Genomic DNA, 23,326 nt, shown 5'->3' on the forward strand with positions numbered 1-23,326 from the left:
CGACTGTTGTGCCCACTTTACAGGTGAAGAAAGAGAGGCCCCGGGCAGATTCAGAGACATGCCCAGGGCCTCCCCGCCGGCCAGTGGCCAAACTGGGGCTCAGGCTCGGCTCTTCGTCTGACGAAACAATGCCCCCTACCACGTGCCTGCCTCCCACGGTCTCTGTGAGCCTTATGACCTTGGAGCTGCTGAGGAGGGTGGTGAACACCCCAGCACTGGAGGCATTCAAGCAGCTGTTGGACATCAGATGCTGGCCGGGCATCCCAGATTCCCGGGCCGGATGTGAGCTTGGACAGCAGGTGGGATCCTTCTGGTTCCGTAGCCTGTTTCGCCTCCTGCAAGGGATTTGGGGCAGCCTCAGCCTTGGCTGCCTCTGGGAGTCGGGCCTCTCTCTCAGCCTCTGCCCATCCCAGCGGAGGCTCTGGTGCTCGCTAGGTGCCCAGCGCTGTGCTCGCCTCACGGAGTCCTCCCGGCCCGTGAGCTCAGGAGCGGTGTGTCCCCTGGTGCGGTGTTGGCCCCATCCCTGCTCCCGGGGAGCCTGCAGGCTGGGGCCGGGAAGCAAGAGGCCGCCCAAGGATACGGCCGGCCGTGGAGACCAGTGGTACCCCTGGAGCGCCCCCAAGCTGTCCTGACCTGCCAGTGCCTGGTGTGGCCTGGGTACCTCAAGAAAGGTCTGTTGGACAAAGGAGGAGACCACAGGTGCAGTGTGAGGCTCGGGGACCTAGCAACAGAGGGGACCTCAGAGGCCCGAGGTCTGGTAAGCTCGTTGAAGGTTGGGACAATGTGCGGTGGGTTTGTTTTTGTGCAGTGCCCAGCCTGGAGCCACGCACAGGGCAGGCCTATGAACACCTCTGCGTAAGGCTTTGGGCTTCCCAGAGTGTCCATGTGTTGCTTTGTTTCGGTCGTCCCCCGGCCAGGGTGGGACCGACTGTGCTCCTGACCCACAATCAGACGAGGCCCGGGGAGCCTCCAAGGGAGTCGGGGTCTGGGGTCCTGGTTCCAGCCAGACTTGCTGTGGCTTTTGGCTACCCCCTCAGGGGGGTCTCCTCAGGGTCTCCATTTCTCCAGCGTCCTGCTGTCTGTGTGATGGGATGTCACCTTTTCTTTTTTTTTTCTTTTAATCTTTTAAAATGTTTATTCCATTTTTGAGAGACAGAGTGCATCCGGGGGAGGGGCAGAGAGAGAGAGGGAGACACAGAATCCGAAGCGGGCTCCGGACTCTGAGCCGTCAGCACAGAGCCCGACGCGGGGCTCGAACCCACGGACCGTGAGATCATGACCTGAGCCGAAGTCGGACGCTTGACCCACTGAGCCACCCGGATGCCCCTGGATGTCACCTTTTCTTAGCCCAAGGGTGTCCTGACGGGGCCACCTAGGGGGCGGTACTCCCCAGGTTGGGGGTGCCCAGAAAGGGGTGCAGGGCAGCTAGTGGCTGTGGCACTCCTGGTCTCATGCGGTGGCACCGGGAAGCTGGCGGGGCGTCCAGGCCACCAGGCCACCGTGCTCTGGATTCCCTGGCAGGGGAGGAGGAGGAGGGCGGGAGGAATGTGGCTTTGAGGAATGTTTAACCCAAAGCAGAAATAGCACTCTGCTTTTTTTATTTCAGGCTTGGGTTTTCAGCTAGGAAGTGGGCTCAGAGTGCGCCTCTCTCTCTCTCTCTCTCTCTCTCTCTTTCTCTCTCTCCAGCCTGCCCCGGCTTCCCTACTGCTCTGGCCTTTTGGGGACAGAAGGTGGCCTCTTTTCTTTTTTTTTTTTTTTTTTTAAACGATGAAGCTTCTGCGGGAACCAGAAAGGGCCCTGGATCTGGCGGCCCCCAGAGCCGCGTTCACTTCCCATCCCTCCTTCTCCACCTCCCAGCCCCGACTCCTGACTCCGCTTTCTCTTCTGCGGAGCAGGGGTGGGAGGGGTGGGGGTAGGGGGGTGGTGGGGAAGGACGACAGGAGCTGTGATGGTTTGTGCGCAGTGGGGCGTCAGGCGCTCCCGGGCAGAGTCCTGCCAGGCCTGCGGGCGAACCCCGGCTCCTCTCGTGAGCTCTGGGACCCTCGGCCAAGCTCGTTCCCTCGAGCCTCCTTACTTCACCTGTGAAATGGGCAGATGATGACAGTCCCACTTCCCAGGATTGTGGCCCGAACGAGTGTGAAAATACTGGCAAAGGGGCCTGGCCGGTCCCAAGCTCCTGTACCCCTTCCTCTGAGCCCCGGCGGCCTCGGGAGATGGGGGATGCCTCTTGTAGGCTCGCTGCCAGGCTGAATGAGGGTCCGTGCCCCAGGCGAGGGGTCGCTTCGAGGTGCTTTTCACCCTCCCCTCCCCTCTGGTTCACCCTCTGCGCGTGCCAGCACCCAGCGGCCCCTTGACGGCAGGTGCCCAGAGACCGGCCGGTGGCCTCCCCAGATTGGACGGCGGGGGCACCTTCAGCTCAGCCCCTTCTCACTCAGCGATGAGCACCTTGAGCACAGACTCGTCTGGTCGTGGGGGTCACCGCTGTCCGCCCCCCCCCCCACCCCCCCGGCTCCCGGAAAGAAAGGAGCCCGGCGCGTAACTGTTGGAAGAAATGAACAAATAGGAAAACGCACAAGCTAACAAGTGAACAGAGCTGCTTGTCGCCCCATCGGGCCTTCACCCTCTGTTCCTGTGTGGCCCCCTCCGACCTCCTGGGCTGGGGCTGGGGGGGCTGACCCTGTCTGGGGGGTGGGGGCCCTGAGAAGGCAGGCCTGGCGAGGACCTGCGCCCCCCTCTCCTTCCGGGGCCGGGAGACGAGGAAGGGGTCCAGCCGGCCCACAGGGCCGCTCCCTTCAGCAACCGCCCCCCCCACCCCGCTCCTGTCTCTTTGTTAGGAACCGAGAGATTCTTGTTCAAAGGCAGGAGATGGGGCTATTTTTGGCACTGTGGGGGAAAAAGCGAATGCTTCCCTTCTGTTCAAAAATGGTGTGTGTGCTGGGCAGACGAGGCTCGACAGAGCTCAAAGCCCGTGCTGCCTGGGCCTCTGCCCCCGCGGCCCCCAAGGTCCTGCCTCCCTCCCGTCCGTGGCTCAGTAGTCCCCACGGCCCCATGGGGAGGCAGTTATTTCCAGACATGAGGACGCCCTTGCTGGGCCGGAGCGCAACACGATCTTAATTAAAACTAACAGCAGCCGTCAAAATACAGAAGAGGGGCCTACGAGCCACCCTTACCCGGATTTGTCTTTCCTTGGCCCTGGCTCTGTGGAGCCGGGGGCAGTCGTGAGAAGTGTTCTGGGCGCATCTCAGGAGAAGGAGGCCCAGCCAGCTGGGAGGGAGCGGCTGGAGGGCCTGGGTGCCCGTGCGGGGCGAGTTTGGCCAAGGGTATCCCCGGGCCACCTTGCCACCCTTCGCTTCAGAGGCAGAACACCTCTGCGGATCCGCTGTCTCACGCCAGGTCCTGGGGGCGCCAGGATGCAGGGCAGTTGGATGGATGGATGGATTTCTGGTCTTCCGGCGTTCGGAGCCGGCCGGAGAAACACGAGGCTAGGATAAGCGTCAAGACAGGACGTTCTGCAATGCTATGGGAGGCTACCAGGTCTGGGGTGGGGTGGGGAGGGGCATCTGGGAGGGCTTCCTGGAAGAGGTGGTGTTTCAGTTGAACCCTGGGGATAGGGTTGCCAGCCATCCTAAACAGTTGCCCGTTGTTCACCTGAAATCTAATCTTAACCAGGCATGCTATATTTTTATATGCTAAATTTGGTGGCCCTACCTGAGGGAGAAGTGGAGAAGGCACAAAGAGGTCTTGGGGGGATTGGTTTATGGGGGGGGGGTGTCGAGAGTGTTTCGGGCAGAAGGAGCGGTGTGTTCCGGGTCTGGAGGCATCTGGGTATGGCAGCTCTGAGGGGCTAGGGAAGGTGTAGGGGCCAGAGTGGAGGGGAGGTAGGTGGGAGGGCAGAGGCCTGCCTGGTTAGCCCTGTGGAGGGGGGCCGACCCCACCTGGGGGGAGCGCTGCTGGGGGCCGGTCTGGGGACCGAGGTGAGCCACGCGAGGCCCCAGGCACGCCTGGGGAGGTGGGCGCCCGTCTGGCCTCCGGTGGGTTCTGGCCAGGCCGACAGATGTGTGGCTATGCTTCTCTGTGCCCCATGACTGCTTGGAGTCCCAGTGCTGGGGTTCTCCTCCTGCCTGGGACCAGGAGAAGGACCGGGGTGGGTCACTTCTGTGAGGAGGGCCCATCAGGGTCAACCTCTGCCCTCGGTTCTTTTATTTTATTCGTTTTTTTTTTTTAAATATCTTATTTATTTTTGAGACAGAGACAGAGCATGAGCAGGGGAGGGGCAGAGAGAGAAGGAGACACAGAATCCGAAGCAGGCTCCGGGCTCTGAGCCGTCGGCACAGAGCCCGACGCGGGGCTCGAACTCACAGACCGCGAGATCACGACCGGAGCCGAAGCCGGACGCTCAACCGACTGAGCCCCTAGTTTTTTTCTTTTTATTGTTATTTTTTGAGTGCGAGCTGGGAAGGGGCAGAGGGTGAGTGTGTGAAGCAGGCTCCACGCTGGGGCTCGATCCCATGAGCGTGAGATCATGACCTGAGCCGAAATCGAGAGTCAGACCCTCAACCTTAACCGCCTAACTGAGCCACCCAGGCACCCCAGCCCTTGGTTCTTAAAGGGCCAGAGCCAGAGCCAGAGCTCACAGCGCTGCTGACCCCAGGGTGTCTGGTTCCCATTCCCGGTACAGCCCCTGCTTAGTCTCAGTATCCCTGCCAGTGCTGCCTTCAGCGACCTGGTATGTGAGGGGGGGCTGGGGGGGGGGCTGTCACCTTCCCTGGGTCTCTCAGCCCGCCCCCTCCCCCCCCCACCCCAGCTGGGTTGGGCTTCCGGTTTACACAGATCATTAGACGGCTGTGCTGTCGTGTGCTTTAGGTCCGTCTCTCCTGTTACATCGGAGACTCGCGGGACAAGGACCTGTGTCTGGGGGCCAGTGCCGTGTTCCAGCTCAGGGCCTGGCCCATACGCTGCTCAGCAATTCGTTATCGAATGCGTGAAGGGGGGAAAATAATCCCATTTGTTCTTTCTAACTACCCTGTTAGGACGGTATCGTTGCCAGCATCGCCCCCCGTTTTACAGACGAGGACACTGAGGCCCAGAGGGGTGAATTCCGTTTCCCAAGGTCACAGAGGGGCTAACGAATGATTTCGCTCAGGGGCGCCTGGGGGTGGCTCGGCCGGTTCAGCGTCCGACTCTTTAGTTTCGGCTCAGGTCACGGTCTCGCAGTTCGTGGGTTCGAGCCCCACGTCGGGCTCCACGGAGCCTGCTTGGGATTCTCTGTCTCCCTCTCTCTGCCCCTCCCCGCCTCAAAATAAATACATAAACATTAAAAACAACAAAAAAGAGAAGGATACATTGCAGAAAAAGACCCCTCCTGCCGACCGAGCACCCCGGTGCCTCCCACAGCCTCCGGTCTCGGCAAGTGCTTGGAAGAGGTTAGTGGAGTTGGGCCGAACTGAGTCCCTAAGCACTTGGTTTGGTCCTCCACGGGGAGTCCTGTGGACTCCCTCCTTCCCTCCAGGGAAGACCCTGTCCGCCGACCTTTCCCCGAGGCCTCGAAGGAAGCAGAAGAAGGCGTGTGGTTCACCTCCTTCAGGACCGACTCCCGTGGGAGATTCAGAGATCCCGGGTCTCCTGACGAGGAAACCGACGCTCAGAGAGGTTAACTGACGTGTCTGAGGTCGCCCGGCTGGAACGCAGGGGAGCTGGGGGTTGGAGGCTGCGAGCGGGCCTTGGTCTGGATCGCTCAGCCAAAGCGAGCTGTTAATAGATCAGCAGATTTCGAGGACCTTTGCTTCCCAGCCCGGGTGGGGAGTCAGAGAAGCCGAGGACTCGGGGCCTCTTTTGAGGAGCACCAGATGATGCAGTTCAGGAGTCAGGCGGGAAGTGAAGAAGGGGACCCCCCCAAAGGCATTTGTGGGATGCTTGCAATGCTGTACTTCTCCGGCAAGTTCGGGGAGTCACGCGGACCCTGCTTCTGGTCCCAGCCTCCCTGCGGACTGACTTTGGTCCTTGGGCAGGTGGCTTCAGCTGTTTGTGCCTCAGTCTCCTGATCTGTAGAAGGGGGGTATGAACTCCTTGTCGGGCGGCGGCGTTCGGGCACCGCTTGTGTTTAATGCCTGCCAGGTATTTAGTGCGCGTGGGTTTGCGGCAAATGCTAACAAATGGAGACGTTCCGCACGAGACAAAGTACATCTTCCTGCAGTTTTCACAGTTTGTGGGGGGAGGGGGAGTTATTTAACTTATATAGAAATTGATATATTTTATGACTTTATTTTTAGGGTAAAATAACTATTTATAAATGATGACGCAGAATGCAGACCTTGTGGAAATAGCTGAGCTGGAAAGTAAGATTTGTTTTTTTTAATGTTTATTTTTTTGAGAGACAGAGACAGAGCACCAGCAGGGGAGGGGCGGAGAGAGAGAGAGGGAGACACAGAATCCGGAGCAGGCTCCAGGCTCTGAGCCGTCAGCAAAGAGCCCGACGCGGGGCTCGAACCCACGAACCGCGAGATCGTGACCTGAGCCAAAGTCGGACGCTTAACCGACTGAACCACCCAGGTGCCCGTGGAACGTAAGATTTGAGCCACACCTTGCTTTTGGTGGCTGCCCTCAGAGGCTCTGGCGAGGGTGCCTTCGGGGAGCCCCTGGACGCCTCCGGCAGGTGGCCCTGCTCCGGGGACCAAGCACTTTCACCCCGCGTGAGCCGGTTGGAGCAAACATTCTCACCCCGTTTGTCAGACGAGAAAACAGACGCGAGAGGCGTGACACAAACTGAGCTTTATCTGGAGGATCTAAATGTGGGGAGGGTCTCAGTGCCCAGGAGAAAGGTGGAGCCGGGAGCCTGGTTCTCAGGGGAGGGAGCGGCAAGGGCCGCTGTGACGGTCGGGAGCCCCTGCTCCCTGCAGGACCATGGAGCTCACACTCCGTGCACCCCGTGCCTGGCCCGCCGCAGGTGCTCGGTGAGTGCTGGCCTCAGCGGGTGGCCCCCTCCCTGGGGTCAACCGTCTCCAGCCTGAAGCCTCTTTGAGCGCGAGCGACCAAGCTGGAGGGACCTGGGCGCCCGCCTCTACCCCTCCGCCACTGACTGTGACCTTGGGTGATTGCCTTTGCTTCTGTGAGGCCTCAGTTTCTTCACCAGCTCGGTGGGCCGGCAGGGACCCCCACGTGTCAGCACGGGGCCTGTTGCAGCAGGAGGGCTCAGCCAACTGAGCCGGAGCCGTAGCCACCTGGGGCTCGGGAGGATCCTGAAAAGCCAGGAGGGAACAGGGGGCATCTGAACTGGGATTTGAGCGGCCCTGAGCAGCCTCTCCTCCCACACCTCGGTTCCCTTGAGGGCTTGGCTCCTCTCTGTCTGGGTCCCATCAGCCTTGCCGCATCTTCTACCGCTGCCCCCACGGCAGTGAGACCCCTGACGTCTTATTCTGATACCATGGCCGTCATCGTGACGGTCCGTGTCCCCGTGTCCCTTGTCACGTGCTGCGCCTGCTGCTTTTGGCCTGCACCCTCTTTTTTGGCTCTAAGGGCGGCTCCATGAGGGAGGGGGGACCAAGGCTCAGAGAGGGGAGGCCATTGACGGAGGTCACGCAGCCGTGAGAGTGTGGCGGGCCTGTCTGTACGAGGCCCGTGGTGGGGGAGAGCCTACCTGCTAGGGCTACGGGCAGGTCAGCCAGAGGCGGTCCCAGCAGCGGGGGGAGGGGGAGGGCCTAGAAGGGGGGGGCAACTCACCTAGTGCTGGCCAGAGCTGTGACCCCTGGAGCTTTGTGAGGCTTTACAAAATCCTGGGTGCAAAGGGCTTGGTCTGGGGCTAGACAGCTCGCAGATCTGGCCGCGGTGGGCCTGCGGATGCCCGTGGGTCCCCGCAGGCAAGCCGGAACCGAAGGTCCAGGGTCCGGTGTGAACTCGTCCCCGTAGGGGGCTGTGGGCCCCAGCCCACGTGGGTGGGGATAATGCAGAGGAGGCTGGGCGTCCGTCACCGTCACCCCGCCACCAGTGGGGAGAGGGGACCCAGAGGGGCGGGCTGGGGGTGGGGGGGAAGGCGGGGGGCCCAGGGCTCCGGGGAAACTTGCTCCTTCTGGGTCAGCTAGAGGGGCTTCCGGCTCAGCCTGGAATGCCCTGGAATTCTGGGCGGGAGGCCAGGTGCCTTTCTGATGAACTCAGGCTGGCTCCCTCCAGCTGGGCATTTATGGAAGCCAGGAGAGGGGCGGGCGGGGGGCTGGCGGTCTGTCTCCCCCGCCTGGAGGAGCCGTGGAGTGAGGGTCAGCGCCAGTGACCTGTGCGTGTTGTCGGCTTATAGCTGATCTCCGAGGCAGCCCCCTCTTACAGATGAGCTCCCCCCGCCGCCCCCCCACCCCCCGGCCAAGGACACCTAGCACTGTGCCTCCGGGACCTGGCCCGGGTCGTCTGGCCCCGGGCATGTGCCCCCCTCCCATTTCCGTCATGCTTCTGGTGGGTGTCCACAGCCTTCTCCCCGGGACACGGGGCCTGTGGGGTCCGCCGTCATTGGCTTACTGCCTGCGGGTCACTTCATGGGGTGCGGAATCCGGGGACTGGAGGTCTCTGGAGATGTGTGGCTGAGGGCGGCCGAGTCCCATGCCCCCGCAGGAACATGAGTGTATTTCCACGCTGTCGTCTGAGCGCAGGGGTGGTGGGAAATGACTTGGGGCTGCGGGGAGGTGGGGAGTTGAGGCACCTGGACGCTTGGGGAATGTGGGTGTCTGCTCACCCTGCCCTCGGGTGTGGCCGGACCCCAGGGAGGGCGACTCCCAAGCATTTAACTCTTTCTTGTCTCCCCACCTGCGCGTGTGTGGCCAATGTGTGGGTGGTCCCGTGTTTTCTGCCAGGTAGAGCTGGAAGAGGGGTGTCCCCAGGAAGGGGAGGTCCAGGGGCAGGTGCGGGTCCTTATGGGCCACGTGGAGTGTGAGGGGCCCCTGGACCACAGTGAGGAGTGTAGACAGGGGCTGAGCTAGAGGGGGGTGCGGGGTGCACAGGCTGTGCCCCCGGACAGCCGTGTGAAGAAGGGGCTCAGACGGACCCCGGTACTCGGAGGTTGAGCAAAGGAGAGGCCGGGGGCCCGTGGGCAGGGTGCCGCACTTCTGGAAGCTGCCCTTCACTTCTGAGCGCTCTCTTTGTCCGAGTGCTCAGAGGCGTCAGGACGGACGGAGTGTCAGATTTAGTGACAAGGGGCTGCCGGTGGCCAGGCCCGAATTTCCCCACTTCCTCTTTTTTGCGTGAATCGAACCAGAGAGGCCTTCTGGCTGCCCTGGAGGTGGGAGGTGCGGGTGACCCTGGCCCTTGATCCAGCCTCTGTCCCTGGAGAAGAAAACGGAGCCTGGGGCGGTCACAGGACGGTGGCCGAAGGGGCCCAGGGGAGCGTGGTCCGCCCGCCATCCCTCCAGCGCCTCTGTGGGGGCCGCCAGCCCCTGCTCTCCGTTCCCACCGTGTTTGAGCTGAGCCTCAATCAGCTGAGAGGTATTTTGCTTTAGGGAAATGAAAATCAGACTCAACATTTATCCTGGGCTCCAGGGACCGGCTCTCTCGCGTTCATTCCTGGCAGACGAGAGCTTCGTGCAGGGGGAGGAGGTGCAGGGAGCCGCCTCGGAAGCGGGGGGGGGGGGGGGCTGTTCCTGCTCTTCCTGCTGGGTGTGGCAAGGAGAGGGCTCTGTCTGCACCCCTGCTGCAGGGCGTGCGGGCTTAGTGGCAGCGAGCCAGCTAGGGGAGAGCTGGGCAGCGGGCAGGGCCTGGGCCCCTCCCCACTCGGGGCCATTGAGCCACCCACAGGCCTTCTCCCCGCCGCTCGCCCTTCTCAGGGAGGTCCGTGGGAGGGGAGGGGAGTGGAGGGGACACCCAGCCCCTCTCCTCCTGGCTCTCTGCCCTCTCTAGGCTGGGACTTTTCTTTCTCTTGTTTTCTTTTAAGATTTTTCTTTTTAAGTTGTCTCTATACCCTACGTGGGGCTCAAACTTACAACCCCGAGGTCAAGAGTCACATGCTCCATGGACCGAGCCAGCCAGGCACCCCTAAGCTGGGAGTTTTCTATCCACCTTTTAAGAAGCCCTCCCAACGGCCGTGTCGAGTAGGAGTTTATGTAAACCCCATCTTTCAGATGAGGAATCAGAGGCTCAGAGAGGTTAAGTAACCTGTTCAGAACAACACAGCCTACAAATGGCCAAGACAGGATGCTGACCCCGAGCCTCCCAACGCCTCAGCCTTGGGGTTGTCAATACTGGTTTCCTATTGAGTCGGGGCTCTCCCCCCCCCGCCCCCCCCCCCCGGCCTGCCGGCAAGAGCGAGCTGGAGAAAGACGGCTCTTTTTCAAAGTGGGCCAAAGCCGGTCACAGGTTTCGTGAAGGTAAACCTGTACGTGAGAAACATATTGTAGGATGTGTCCCACATGCAGCCGGGTGGCTCGGTGACGGTGGGAAATCACCCGGGGTTTGTTCTCTGCCCCCGGTGTGCAGGAGGCTGGGCCGGGTGCCGAGGGCGATGCTAGGGTATGCCTCGGTCTCTGAGGGCTTGGCATCCAGCCGGGTAGAGGAGAAAACAGTGCTTCTGTTGAACATCTGCTAGATGGCAGATGTCGTGCCACGTGCTTTAAGGACACCCTCCTCTGATAAGACAGAGGCTGTCACTTGTCCCATTCTCAGATGAGCAAACCAAGGCTCCAAGGTGTGGAGTCATTGTTCAAGGCCGCACAAGCAAAGCCCTGGCCTGGAGTGCTGGCCGAGCCGACCCCAGAGCCCTTTCTGTGGACCTCGCCACTTCACCGCTGTCCCCCTCGCCGACTTGGCCCCGGGCGGTCAGACAGACCGCGTGGCAAGCAGGGATTGCCACGGATCGGGGCGTTTCAGAGGGGGCCGTGGCAGGCGGGAGGGCTCTGTAGGAAAGGGGCATCCCAGAGGGGACCAGAAAGGTACATAGGGCTACCGAGGTGAAAGAGGTGAGGGAGGACAAGTGTCCTGGGCAGAGGGACAGCACACGCAAGAGCCAGGAGGCGGGAGGATGGTTAAAGGGGCTTGGAGACAGTGGTCCCTGGGCAGATAGCCCTGAGGACAGCCTTCCTTCCTGCTGGGCCCTGAGCCCTGAACTCCAGCCTTGAGCACGGACCCACCCGTTACAAGTGCGGTGTGAGCGACGCCTGATCATTTCTCACTTGGATGCAGGTTCCCCGGGGGGGGGGAAAAAAACGAGCCTGGGAATGTGGCTCTGGTATCTGGGTGGGGCGTGGAGCAGGGGGACCCCATGATGTCCCCCCACCCCCCTCCTCCCGCCCTCCCAGTGTCTGTGATAGAGCTCCAGGACCCCCCCGCCCTTCTGGAGCTGTGGGTGGGGTTGCGCACCCAGGCTGTGGACCTGAGGGCTCTAAAAATCTCTCCCCCGCCCGCCGCCCCAACTTTTTATTTTGAAAAATCAAGAGAAGCAATTGAGATGACAGCGCAGCGGGCACCTGTGTGTCCTTCATCTAGAGTGGCCGGTGTCGACGTTTTTGCCAGGGTTGGCTTCTCTTTCTGTGTGTGTGTTTCTGAACCTCGTCCAAGAAGCTGCTGGTATTGCCCCTAGGTCCTTCAGGGCACATCTGCGACGAGAAGGGACATTCTCCCACATAACCTGGGTGTCACTCCTAAGAAGATCGGCCGCGAGCCCATCGGGGCATCTAATCCCCCCCTCCCCGCCCCCGGTGGAGTTTCCCCAGCGCTCCGAATAAGGTTTGCTATTGCTGGTCGTTAACGCTAGATCCAGGACCCCATCCAGGCTTTGCGAGTTGCATTTGACGGCCTTGTCTCTTTTTCTGGAACAATCCCCTGCCTTCTTTTACCTTTCACGGCGGCCGACTTAAGTGTCCCGGCCAGCTGTCTCGTAGACTTGTCCTGCCTTCTGGATTTGTCTGCTGCTGTCCTCATGATTAGACTATTCTAATAGTCTATTAGAGTCTAATAGCCTAATAGGTTGACTGTTTCTGGCAGGAGAACTCTGTGGGCATCACGTGCTTCCACAGCACCAGATCTGGGGAGGGGGCGGGGGGGACACACGCTGTCGGCGCGTTTCCCCATTGGCGAGGCCAGGTTTGATCAAGGACGGTCATCGTCACGGTGATACTTTTGTTGTGTATTAGAAAAGATACGACCAGCACATGTCACGGGCAAAATTACGGCTGTTAGTGCTGAGGCTGAGGCTAGATGAGGCAGATGAGTGAGCTGAGTTAGAGAAACGTCCCGAGTGAATCATCAGACAGGTGGTTAGGGAGGACTCGGGAAGGTGGTGCCGGGACGGCTGAGCTCCCGGAAACCCAGACAGAGTGGCCTCGGCATGGGGCGGACCTGGGCAGTGACATCCTGCCGTGCCTCCTTCTGGCCGTGGCCCTGGGTCCCTCCCTCGGGTCCCCAGCCCAGCTTCCTCGCCTGAACAGTGAGGTTCACCCTGGTCACCTCCAGGACTCCTGACCCTGGTGGAGGGGCCGGGGGCAGGTGGCTGGGCGCCCCGAGGGCTGCCTGATGCCCGCCCCACTCCAGACCCTCCATGGTGCCAAGGGGACACCTCATGGCTTCCTCTGTTCCCTGAAGGTTAATTGGCTCCTTAAAGCATCAGCAGGGCCCATCGCCCCAAGCCCCCTGGCTCGCATCCCCTGGGGCTTGGCTGCCTGCCCAACAACCAGTGTTCTGTGTTGAGGACCATTCTGATGGGGGAGGGGCAGCTAACTCTGCCCCTCCCCCACCATAGCTGCTACATCCTGGAGACAGGGGCGACAGCGGGGGGCGGGGACTTCTGAGATAAGGGATATTCCAGGGGAGCCTCCTCGGGCCTTGTGAGACCAGAGGCCAGCGCTGGGTCTGCTCCCTGGCTCCTGCCGTTCCTGTCACGTGATGCCGAGGCCACACGAGGTCAGGCAGCTCGTCGGCACCCATCCCCGATGTGCACTCATCCCGAGCTCCGAGGGCTGTCGCGGCCCTGCCCTTTCCTGGCAAGGTGGCCTTGGGTGGCTTCAGGCCAAGTACGCGGACTTGTCTCGAACCTCGGCCTTGTTCGGGAAAGTGGAACCACCACCTGCCTGTGGGATTCTTGTGCAGGTGAAGAACACCAAGCCAGTTAAGTCTTTGCAACGGCCCGTTTTCCAGATGAGGGAATTGAGGCCCAGGGAGAGGAGGTACCTCCCCCCCCCAAAGGACACAGGGCTAGAAAGCTGCGGCGTTGGTTGGGGCGCCTGGGTGGCGCAGTCGGTTAAGCGTCCGACTTCAGCCAGGTCACGATCTCATGGTCCGTGAGTTCGAGCCCCGCGTCGGGCTCTGGGCTGATGGCTCAGAGCCTGGAGCCTGTTTCTGATTCTGTGTCTCCCTCTCTCTCTGCCCCTCCCCCGTTCATGCTCTGTCTCTCTCTGTCCCAAAAAAATAAATAAACGTTAAAAAAAAATTAAAAAAAAAAAAAAAAAAGCTGCGGCGTTGGATTTGAATCCAGGCGGTCTCGTCTGGCTCCAGAGCGCGGACCTGTAAGCCCCCGCCTGTGCCCTGGTGGGTTTCCTGTGTCTCTCCAGGTTTGGGCTTTGCACGTCATCCCCTCCCCGCCCCTGCCGCGCCCCCCCCCCCCCCCCCCCACCAGGCGTGCGTGGCAGTCCAGGACAGCTCAGCTCGGGTTCGACCAAGGTCTGCTTCCCTCTCCACCCCCCTCCCCTGCCTGACCCCCTTCCCTCCTTCCCCCCTCTGCCCGAACTCTCTTGGAGAATTGCATTCTCTAACACCGGGTCTGGCCGGTCCAGGTAATCGGCACCTCCCGCCCTTGTCATGCCTTCCATGCACCAGCTGTCTGCTCTGGGACGGGCGCCTGGGATTTGGGCTTGTGGGGGGAGGGCTCTGGCAGCGGCCTCCAGGCTTCCCCGGGAGTCTGACCACCCGATTCCAGGCTGTGGGGCAGGCGGCCGAGCCACACGCCCGAGTTCAGACCCTCACCCCATCACTTCAGGTCCCGGCCCCTTCGTGCCTCAGTTTCCCCATCTGGCGCCAGGGCAGAGTCACCCTGTCTTCCCTCGGGCGCTGTGGTCAGGGCAGCTGAGTCAAAGCACAGAGGCCCGGCCCTGGCACAGAGCCGGGCTTCCAGTGGCCCCTTGGTATCTGGCACTTCGTACAGGCTCCCTTGGAGCGGCTTTTGGAAAGCGGCCTCCTCGTGTCCAATCAGCCACAGCAATTCAGGGACACCCCCTTGGGCCTCCCTTCCCTTTTCCCTGGGAAGAGATCGCAGTTCCTTTTCTCAGCTGACCTCCCCCTAACACCCACTTTCCTGTCTGTCCCTTCCTTCCTTCCTTCCTTCCTTCCTTCCTTCCTTCCTTCCTTCCTTCCTTCCCTCCTTCTTCCTTCCTTCCTTCTTCCTTCCTTCCTTCCCTCCTTCTTCCTTCTTCCTTCCTTCCTTCCTTCCTTCCTTCCTTCCTTCCTTCCTTCCCTCCTTCTTCCTTCCTTCCTTCCCTCCTTCTTCCTTCCTTCCTTCTTCCTTCCTTCCTTCCTTCCCTCCTTCCTCCTTCCTTCCTTCCTTCCTTCCTTCCTTCCTTCCTTCCCTCCTTCTTCCTTCCTTCCTTCCTTCCTTCTTCCTTCCTTCTTCCTTCCCTCCTTCTTCCTTCCTTCCTTCTTCCTTCCTTCCTTCCTTCCCTCCTTCTTCCTTCCTTCCTTCCTTCCTTCCTTCCTTCCTTCCCTCCTTCTTCCTTCCTTCCTTCCTTCCTTCTTCCTTCCTTCCTTCTTCCTTCCTTCCTTCTTCCTTCCTTCCTTCTTCCTTCCTTCCTTCTTCCTTCCTTCCTTCTTCCTTCCTTCCTTCTTCCTTCCTTCCTTCCCTCCTTCTTCCTTCCTTCCTTCTTCCTTCCTTCCTTCTTCCTTCCTTCCTTCTTCCTTCCTTCCTTCTTCCTTCCTTCCTTCTTCCTTCCTTCCTTCCTTCCTTCTTCCTTCCTTCTTCCTTCCCTCCTTCTTCCTTCCTTCCTTCTTCCTTCCTTCCTTCCTTCTTCCTTCCTTCCCTCCTTCCTCCTTCCTTCCTTCTTCCTTCCTTCCCTCCTTCTTCCTTCCTTCCTTCTTCCTTCCTTCCTTCTTCCTTCCTTCCTTCTTCCTTCCTTCCTTCTTCCTTCCTTCCTTCTTCCTTCCTTCCTTCTTCCTTCCTTCCTTCTTCCTTCCTTCCTTCCCTCCTTCTTCCTTCCTTCCTTCCCTCCTTCTTCCTTCCTTCCTTCTTCCTTCCTTCCTTCCTTCCCTCCTTCCTCCTTCCTTCCTTCCTTCCTTCCTTCCTTCCTTCCCTCCTTCTTCCTTCCTTCCTTCCTTCCTTCTTCCTTCCTTCTTCCTTCCCTCCTTCTTCCTTCCTTCCTTCTTCCTTCCTTCCTTCTTCCTTCCTTCCTTCTTCCTTCCTTCCTTCTTCCTTCCTTCCTTCTTCCTTCCTTCCTTCTTCCTTCCTTCCTTCTTCCTTCCTTCCTTCTTCCTTCCTTCCTTCCCTCCTTCTTCCTTCCTTCCTTCTTCCTTCCTTCCTTCTTCCTTCCTTCCTTCTTCCTTCCTTCCTTCTTCCTTCCTTCCTTCTTCCTTCCTTCCTTCCTTCCTTCTTCCTTCCTTCTTCCTTCCCTCCTTCTTCCTTCCTTCCTTCTTCCTTCCTTCCTTCCTTCTTCCTTCCTTCCCTCCTTCTTCCTTCCTTCCTTCTTCCTTCCTTCCTTCTTCCTTCCTTCCTTCTTCCTTCCTTCCTTCTTCCTTCCTTCCTTCTTCCTTCCTTCCTTCTTCCTTCCTTCCTTCTTCCTTCCTTCCTTCCCTCCTTCTTCCTTCCTTCCTTCTTCCTTCCCTCCTTCCTCCTTCCTTCCTTCTTCCTTCCTTCCCTCCTTCTTCCTTCCTTCCTTCTTCCTTCCTTCCTTCTTCCTTCCTTCCTTCTTCCTTCCTTCCTTCTTCCTTCCTTCCTTCCCTCCTTCTTCCTTCCTTCCTTCTTCCTTCCTTCCTTCCCTCCTTCTTCCTTCCTTCCTTCTTCCTTCCCTCCTTCCTCCTTCCTTCCTTCCCTCCTTCTTCCTTCCTTCTTCCTCCCTTCCTTCCTTCCTTCCTTCCTTCCTTCCTTCCCTCCTTCTTCCTTCCTTCCTTCCTTCCTTCTTCCTTCCTTCTTCCTTCCCTCCTTCTTCCTTCCTTCCTTCTTCCTTCCTTCCTTCCCTCCTTCTTCCTTCCTTCCTTCTTCCTTCCTTCCTTCCCTCCTTCTTCCTTCCTTCCTTCTTCCTTCCCTCCTTCCTCCTTCCTTCCTTCCCTCCTTCTTCCTTCCTTCTTCCTCCCTTCCTTCCTTCCTTCCTTCCTTCCTTCCCTCCTTCTTCCTTCCTTCCTTCCTTCCTTCTTCCTTCCTTCTTCCTTCCTTCCTTCTTCCTTCCTTCCTTCTTCCTTCCTTCCTTCCCTCCTTCTTCCTTCCTTCCTTCTTCCTTCCTTCCTTCTTCCTTCCTTCCTTCTTCCTTCCTTCCTTCTTCCTTCCTTCCTTCTTCCTTCCTTCCTTCCTTCCTTCTTCCTTCCTTCTTCCTTCCCTCCTTCTTCCTTCCTTCCTTCTTCCTTCCTTCCTTCCTTCTTCCTTCCTTCCCTCCTTCCTCCTTCCTTCCTTCTTCCTTCCTTCCCTCCTTCTTCCTTCCTTCCTTCTTCCTTCCTTCCTTCTTCCTTCCTTCCTTCTTCCTTCCTTCCTTCTTCCTTCCTTCCTTCTTCCTTCCTTCCTTCTTCCTTCCTTCCTTCTTCCTTCCTTCCTTCTTCCTTCCTTCCTTCCCTCCTTCTTCCTTCCTTCCTTCCCTCCTTCTTCCTTCCTTCCTTCTTCCTTCCTTCCTTCCTTCCCTCCTTCCTCCTTCCTTCCTTCCTTCCTTCCTTCCTTCCTTCCTTCCCTCCTTCTTCCTTCCTTCCTTCCTTCCTTCTTCCTTCCTTCTTCCTTCCCTCCTTCTTCCTTCCTTCCTTCTTCCTTCCTTCCTTCTTCCTTCCTTCCTTCTTCCTTCCTTCCTTCTTCCTTCCTTCCTTCTTCCTTCCTTCCTTCTTCCTTCCTTCCTTCTTCCTTCCTTCCTTCTTCCTTCCTTCCTTCCCTCCTTCTTCCTTCCTTCCTTCTTCCTTCCTTCCTTCTTCCTTCCTTCCTTCTTCCTTCCTTCCTTCTTCCTTCCTTCCTTCTTCCTTCCTTCCTTCCTTCCTTCTTCCTTCCTTCTTCCTTCCCTCCTTCTTCCTTCCTTCCTTCTTCCTTCCTTCCTTCCTTCTTCCTTCCTTCCCTCCTTCTTCCTTCCTTCCTTCTTCCTTCCTTCCTTCTTCCTTCCTTCCTTCTTCCTTCCTTCCTTCTTCCTTCCTTCCTTCTTCCTTCCTTCCTTCTTCCTTCCTTCCTTCTTCCTTCCTTCCTTCCCTCCTTCTTCCTTCCTTCCTTCTTCCTTCCCTCCTTCCTCCTTCCTTCCTTCTTCCTTCCTTCCCTCCTTCTTCCTTCCTTCCTTCTTCCTTCCTTCCTTCTTCCTTCCTTCCTTCTTCCTTCCTTCCTTCTTCCTTCCTTCCTTCCCTCCTTCTTCCTTCCTTCCTTCTTCCTTCCTTCCTTCCCTCCTTCTTCCTTCCTTCCTTCTTCCTTCCCTCCTTCCTCCTTCCTTCCTTCCCTCCTTCTTCCTTCCTTCTTCCTCCCTTCCTTCCTTCCTTCCTTCCTTCCTTCCCTCCTTCTTCCTTCCTTCCTTCCTTCCTTCTTCCTTCCTTCTTCCTTCCCTCCTTCTTCCTTCCTTCCTTCTTCCTTCCTTCCTTCCCTCCTTCTTCCTTCCTTCCTTCTTCCTTCCCTCCTTCCTCCTTCCTTCCTTCCCTCCTTCTTCCTTCCTTCTTCCTCCCTTCCTTCCTTCCTTCCTTCCTTCCTTCCTTCCTTCCCTCCTTCTTTCTTCCTTCCTTCCTTCCTTCTTCCTTCCTTCCTTCCTTCCCTCCTTCTTCCCTCCTTCTTCCTTCCTTCCTTCCTTCCTTCTTCCTTCCTTCCTTCTTCCTTCCTTCCTTCTTCCTTCCTTCCTTCTTCCTTCCTTCCTTCCTTCCTTCCTTCTTCCTTCCTTCCTTCTTCCTTCCTTCCTTCCCTCCTTCTTCCTTCCTTCTTCCTCCCTTCCTTCCTTCCTTCCTTCCTTCCCTCCTTCTTCCTTCCTTCCTTCCTTCCTTCCTTCCTTCCTTCCTTCCTTCCTTCTTCCTTCCTTCTTCCTTCCTTCCTTCCTTCCTTCCTTCTTCCTTCCTTCCTTCCTTCCCTCCTTCTTCCTTCCTTCCTTCCTCCCTTCCTTCCTTCCTTCCTTCTTCCATCCTTCCTTCTTCCTTCCTTCCTTCCTTCTTCCTTCCTTCCTTCCTTCTTCCTTCCTTCCTTCTTCCTTCCTTCCTTCCTTCCTTCCTTCCTTCCTTCCTTCCTTCCTTCTTCCTTCCTTCTTCCTTCCTTCCTTCCTCCCTCCCTCCCTCCCTCCCTTCCTTCTTTCTTCCTTCCTTCCTTCCCTCCTTCTTCCTTCCTTCTTCCTTCCTTCCTTCCTTCCTTCCTTCCTTCCTTCCTTCCTCCCTCCCTTCCTTCCTTCCTTCCCTCCTTCTTCCTTCTTTCCTTCCTTCCTTCCTTCCTTCCTTCCTTCCTTCCTTCCCTCCACAAGCCTGGACCGAGTCAGCGTCTGTGCCTGGGAATCAGGAGCTCTCACACCAGTTTTGATTGAATTCCCAGGACAGCTCCCCTGGCAGCTACGGTTACTGTTATTCCCGCTTTACAAATGAGGAAACTGAGGCACGGCTTGCTGGAGGCAGTCTCCCGTGGCCACCCCCAGGGAGAGTGAGTGCGGCCTTGGAGGTGGTTCGACGTGCTCATTCACTGATTGTAGGGAGAACGCTGGTTTGCCTCCAACCCGAGCCAATGTAGTACTTTTCAGAAAAAAAGAGATTTTTTTTTTGTTTGTTTCATGGTTCAATAAAGAATGACTCTTTGGGCTTGGCTGGATGTTCGACCACATTATGTGGCTTGTCCCAGGTTTTCGTTCTGGGCGCTGTTCTTGTACTGCCTGTAGAAGAACCTGGGACCGACCGCTATAAGGAGCTGGAGGGGCAGGCCGAGGAGGGAGGGCGGGGAGGGGGTGCTCAGCCTTTCGGTCCTGGGATCCCCCCACCTCCCGTACACAGACAGGGCAGCCGGGTGCCCTCTCTGACTCCCCTGTGCTGTGCCAGGACTGCGAGGCGGGGAACAGCGTATCTTAAATGTTGGCCTGGGGGTGACGCTCCTGCTCTCGCCGGTCCTCGTGGACGCCCAGTGGGCGTCAGGAGGGATAGGCCAGGGTGGCCCCCGCGGGGGTGGCTGGACACGGAGCTCCTGACTGGGACTGGTCACCCCTGGGGCAAGCTCTTACTCAGAGCCGGCAGGTGCCCCACCATGGGGGGCAGGGGCGCCGCGGGGCGGGCTGGGGAGGGCAGGAAGGGGGTCCCCCGGGGCAGCCCGTCCCCTGAGACACCTCCCAGAGCTAAAAGGCTGCTTCTCTTTTCTCTTGCAGTTACCGAGAAGGAAGTCCAGCAGTGGTGAGTGACTGCTTTTCCCCAAACTGTCGGCGGGGAGGCCTGGGGGCGTGGGCGTTGGCCTGATGGGACGGCAGTCTAGCTGCCCAGGACAGGGGCCCGCGGAGGGGCTTCTGAGAGTGGCTCAGCCACCATCCAAGGGGTTGGATTCCTCTGTTCCCAAGGGACTGACGGAAAGCCACTTGATCCGGGGCGGGGAGGGGTCGTTGGTGAGTCCTTGCTTTCTGCGGCATCTCTAAGGACCACGGGGCCCCGCTCACCAGAAACGAGTCAGGAGGCTGGGTCCCAGGCCTGGCTTTGTCACTAAATCGCTGGTGGCCGTGACGAGTCTCTTCCCATTTCCGGGGTTCAGTCACCCCTTCTATTAAGTGATGGGTGACACTGGACCAGGGATGGCCGATAGGTGTCCTCTTGGATGCCAGCTCTAATCAATCCGTAGCGGCTGCCCAGAGTGCCAGGTTAAGAAGGATTCTGAGGCTGTGTGCAGTGGAGCAAATGGAAAGTATACCAGTGGGGGATTAATGCCAGCTTAGTGATGCCCGCCTGGGCTGGCGAGAGGGGAATGGCATATTGTCTTATCACCTGTGGAACGTAGAGCTGACAGCGGAGGTCACACACTAAGGCAGACCTGAGGTCGGGGCAGGGGGTGGGGGGCGGTGAGGGAGGGGACGAGGCAAGCTTGGACAACTTCCAGAAAAGTCTGGCGGTTTAGAAATGGACTTGAGAATCCTGACTTGGCCTTTCCTATCCGAGTGACCTAGGGTGACTCTCTGAGCCTCAGTTTCCCCATGTGTATGGCGGGAACGATAATGCACTCAGAAGACATTCCCTGCAAAGGTCGTAGCACGGGGCCCAGGGGACGATGGCCACTGCCAGTGGCCTTCTGTGCACCGTTCAGGGGGAGCCTAGAGATGCGCCCCCCCGCCCTCCATTCACAGCCAGGCCGTGAGGCTCCCGGGCAGCTGTGCGGTGCAGGGCCAGCCTCCCCCAGGGGCCACTCCGTACAGCTCGCTGTCCCTGAGCCCAGGCTGCAGAGGGTGGGAGCTGTGGTTGACCTGCCCAACCCTGCGGGCCCCGCGCTGGACGCCCGGCCGGCTGCTCCCACAAGGGGCGCGGATGTGGGGGGAACAGCCGCCGCCACCTACCCCCCACCCCCCACCCCCCCCCCCACATCCGAGGACCAACGCGTGGATCTGATCTGCCTCCGACCTCATTTTCACTTTCCTGCTTCCCCAGGGGAGCGTTCCAGAAAGGATCCTACTTCTAGGTCTTTATCTCCAAGGCTTTCCCTTCCAGAACTCGCCTGCCCTTCCTTCCTTGGGCCTTTGTCTACCCCTATCTCCCTTCTAGAACTCCCCGCCCTTCTTGCCTACCTTCCTAGGCTCTCTGAGCTCTCTTCTCCCAAAGCTCACCTAAGTCACCTCCTCCAGGAAGCCTTCTGGGGTCCCCCATCTGTACATAATCTCCCTCCTTCCCACCTGGCAGCCAGAGGGGCTTTTGCCTAAACCCTCCCTGGAGCTCAGGTGAAGTCCATGCCTCCGGCATGGCTATGTGGGTATGAGAACTGGTTTGGGCTGGCCCTGTTGACCCGTCCAGTCTCACTGCAAACTCCTTTCGCCCTCTGGCCTGCCTGAATTGCTGTCTGTTCCCGAACCCACCTCGCCCTCTGGGGCTTCCTGACCTTTGCTCGGGCTGTCCCCCCTGTTGGGGACACCCCTCCCCCTCTTTGCTTGGCTCCTATCTCCCCACCCTCAAGGCTTCCTCCCTGAAACCCCTGGGCCCTCCGGTTAGCTTCGGGGCCCCCACCACAGCCGGGGACACAGCAGGTAGCATTCACTGCCTCTTTTCCTGGCCCTGAAGGCTGGCCCTGTCCTCTTCACGCCTGTGTCCCCAGAGCCTGGCCATAGTGGGTGCTCAGGCCCCAAGAAGCACACCCCATGTGCTTCCCATACATGGCTCTTGACCCCTGGGAGCTGCCCTGGGGGCCGACACGGTTTATCGTCTTTACGGCAGCTGAGGAAACGAAACAGAGGTGCAGAGAAGGGCCGGGCAGGGAGGAGGGTGGGGTCTGTCCCCTGGCGCCACTGTGTGCCCTGCAAGCTCTCAGACGCGGCCTCATTTTCCTCCTCGCCGTCACCCAGAGGAGTGTGCCATCGTGGCATTTCCTAGACAAGGCCCCTGAGCCCCCCGGGTCCTGCCCTGCTCACACCTGTGTTTCCCCCCGGGAACGCAGGGCCAGGTGGGCTTCAGAACCAGGGCGCTGGGCTTGAGTGCCCGTGCCCCGCATTCTGTTTGAGCAACCTTGAACAACTTCCTGGGCTTCTCAGTGCCTCAGTTTCCCCGCCTGGAAAAGGAGGGTAACGATAGTCACGCTTTATAGGAATACCGCAGAGAGGAGGTGATCTGATTCACGTGAGACGTCCGGAACAGAGCCTCGTAACCTCCTCTCCGTTAGCGGTGTTGGTGATAATGCTGACATCGTCACCAACTATAACCCCCGGAGCAACCCGGAGACTCAAGGCCCCCTGCTCGTTATGAAGACGGGGAAACTGAGGCCCAGGCAGACGGAATGACTTTTGCTCACTCGCCAAGCTGGTGTGTCAGCTGCCCCCTGCACAAGGGCTCGGCCACGGGAGAGAGTTCCAGGCACAGGGCTTAGCAAGCACAGAGGCTCAGTGGGATTAGCCTCCGTGTGTTTGAGGAAGCACAGAGAGCCCTGGAGGCTGGCCCGTGGAGAGCAGTTCTTGGGACTCCCGTGACAGAACTGGGGCCCGAGGCCTGGTGACACCCAGTCCCTGTGAGAAGGGGGTTCTCTCTAAAGAGCTTACAAAGACCGGAACGGATCTTGCTTTGCCAGAAAGTTCTGTGGGCCTCGAACACATGTCCTTTGGTTCATTTTGGTGGCGCCTTCGAGGTTAGGAGGTAGGTGAATCGGTGCCTTTCTTCGGCTCTCCTGGGCCAGCCCACTACCCACCCCACTGTTGTGTTCTAGAATGGCTCTATCCCTCGGGGCGAAGCTAGACCAGGGATGGTTAAACAGGGACACCCCTGCCACCACTCTCTCCACCCGTGCCCACAGCAGACATTGGTAATGGATCACAGATCCCGGCGCTCTGGGTCATCCCTGCAGTGCCCAGGGCCATCAGTGTCCTTGTTGCGGGCACACAAAACGGACGCATGTTATTATCCCTCGATTGCCCTGAACGTCACTGGTTGGCTGGGGCCGTGGGTGGCCCACTGTTCCCTCTGTCTTTTGCTCAGGAAACAGGTAGGATCCCAAGCGCCCTGGTCCAGAGGACCTTTGTCACCAAGCCCCCAGCCAGCACCTTCCTGTTCCAAACAGCTCTCGGGGCCCCCAACATCTGGGGAATGTGCCGATGCCCTGCCCTCCCTGGGAAAACACGGGGTTCCCAGGCCTAGTCCACCCCGGGGCAGCAAACAGTTTAGGGCTGGGCCGTCTGGGTGGGGGTGGGGAAGCAGGGGGAGGGGCATGCAGAGACCCGCAGGGCCACCGCAGACACTTCCTGTCCCACCTGCAAAGTGCCTGCACGGATCCAGCCAGGATAGCGGCTCTGGCTTCCTCCAGTCTGTCTGTCTGTCCCTCTACACCCCACGCGCTCACTTAAAGCCCCTTAGGGCCTCCCACCGCACTCGGAATAAAGCCCCAACCCCTTCCCTGGCCCTTGGGGCTCCCCAGGGTCTCTCACCCCACCTTCTCCCCCGGCCTCACCGGGCACTTGCTACACTTCCTGTCCGTCAGCCACACCAAACTCATTCCTACCTCGGAGCCGCCGTCCTTGCTGTTCCCTCTGCCCCCAGATCTTGGCGTCTCTTCGGAGAGGCCCGCACTGACCACCGAGTCCCTGTTTCTCCAGCA

General features: G+C 59.0%; 1 protein-coding gene across 2 annotated transcripts in view; it reads left to right on the top strand.

Moving 5' to 3' along the window:
- NCS1 (neuronal calcium sensor 1) overlaps positions 1-23,326 on the top strand; it is a 55,761-nt gene that overhangs the window by 7,735 nt on the left and 24,700 nt on the right. For both annotated transcript variants that reach the window (XM_086684278.1, XM_086684279.1), the window contains exon 2: positions 19,428-19,452. In XM_086684278.1, coding sequence (XP_086540404.1) covers positions 19,428-19,452 — 25 coding nt within the window. The remainder of the gene's footprint in view (positions 1-19,427; positions 19,453-23,326) is intronic.

This window comes from Puma concolor, chromosome D4 (assembly GCF_028749965.1).
Source record: "Puma concolor isolate L17-30 chromosome D4, mPumCon1.1.hap2, whole genome shotgun sequence".
NCBI lineage: Eukaryota > Metazoa > Chordata > Mammalia > Carnivora > Felidae > Puma > Puma concolor.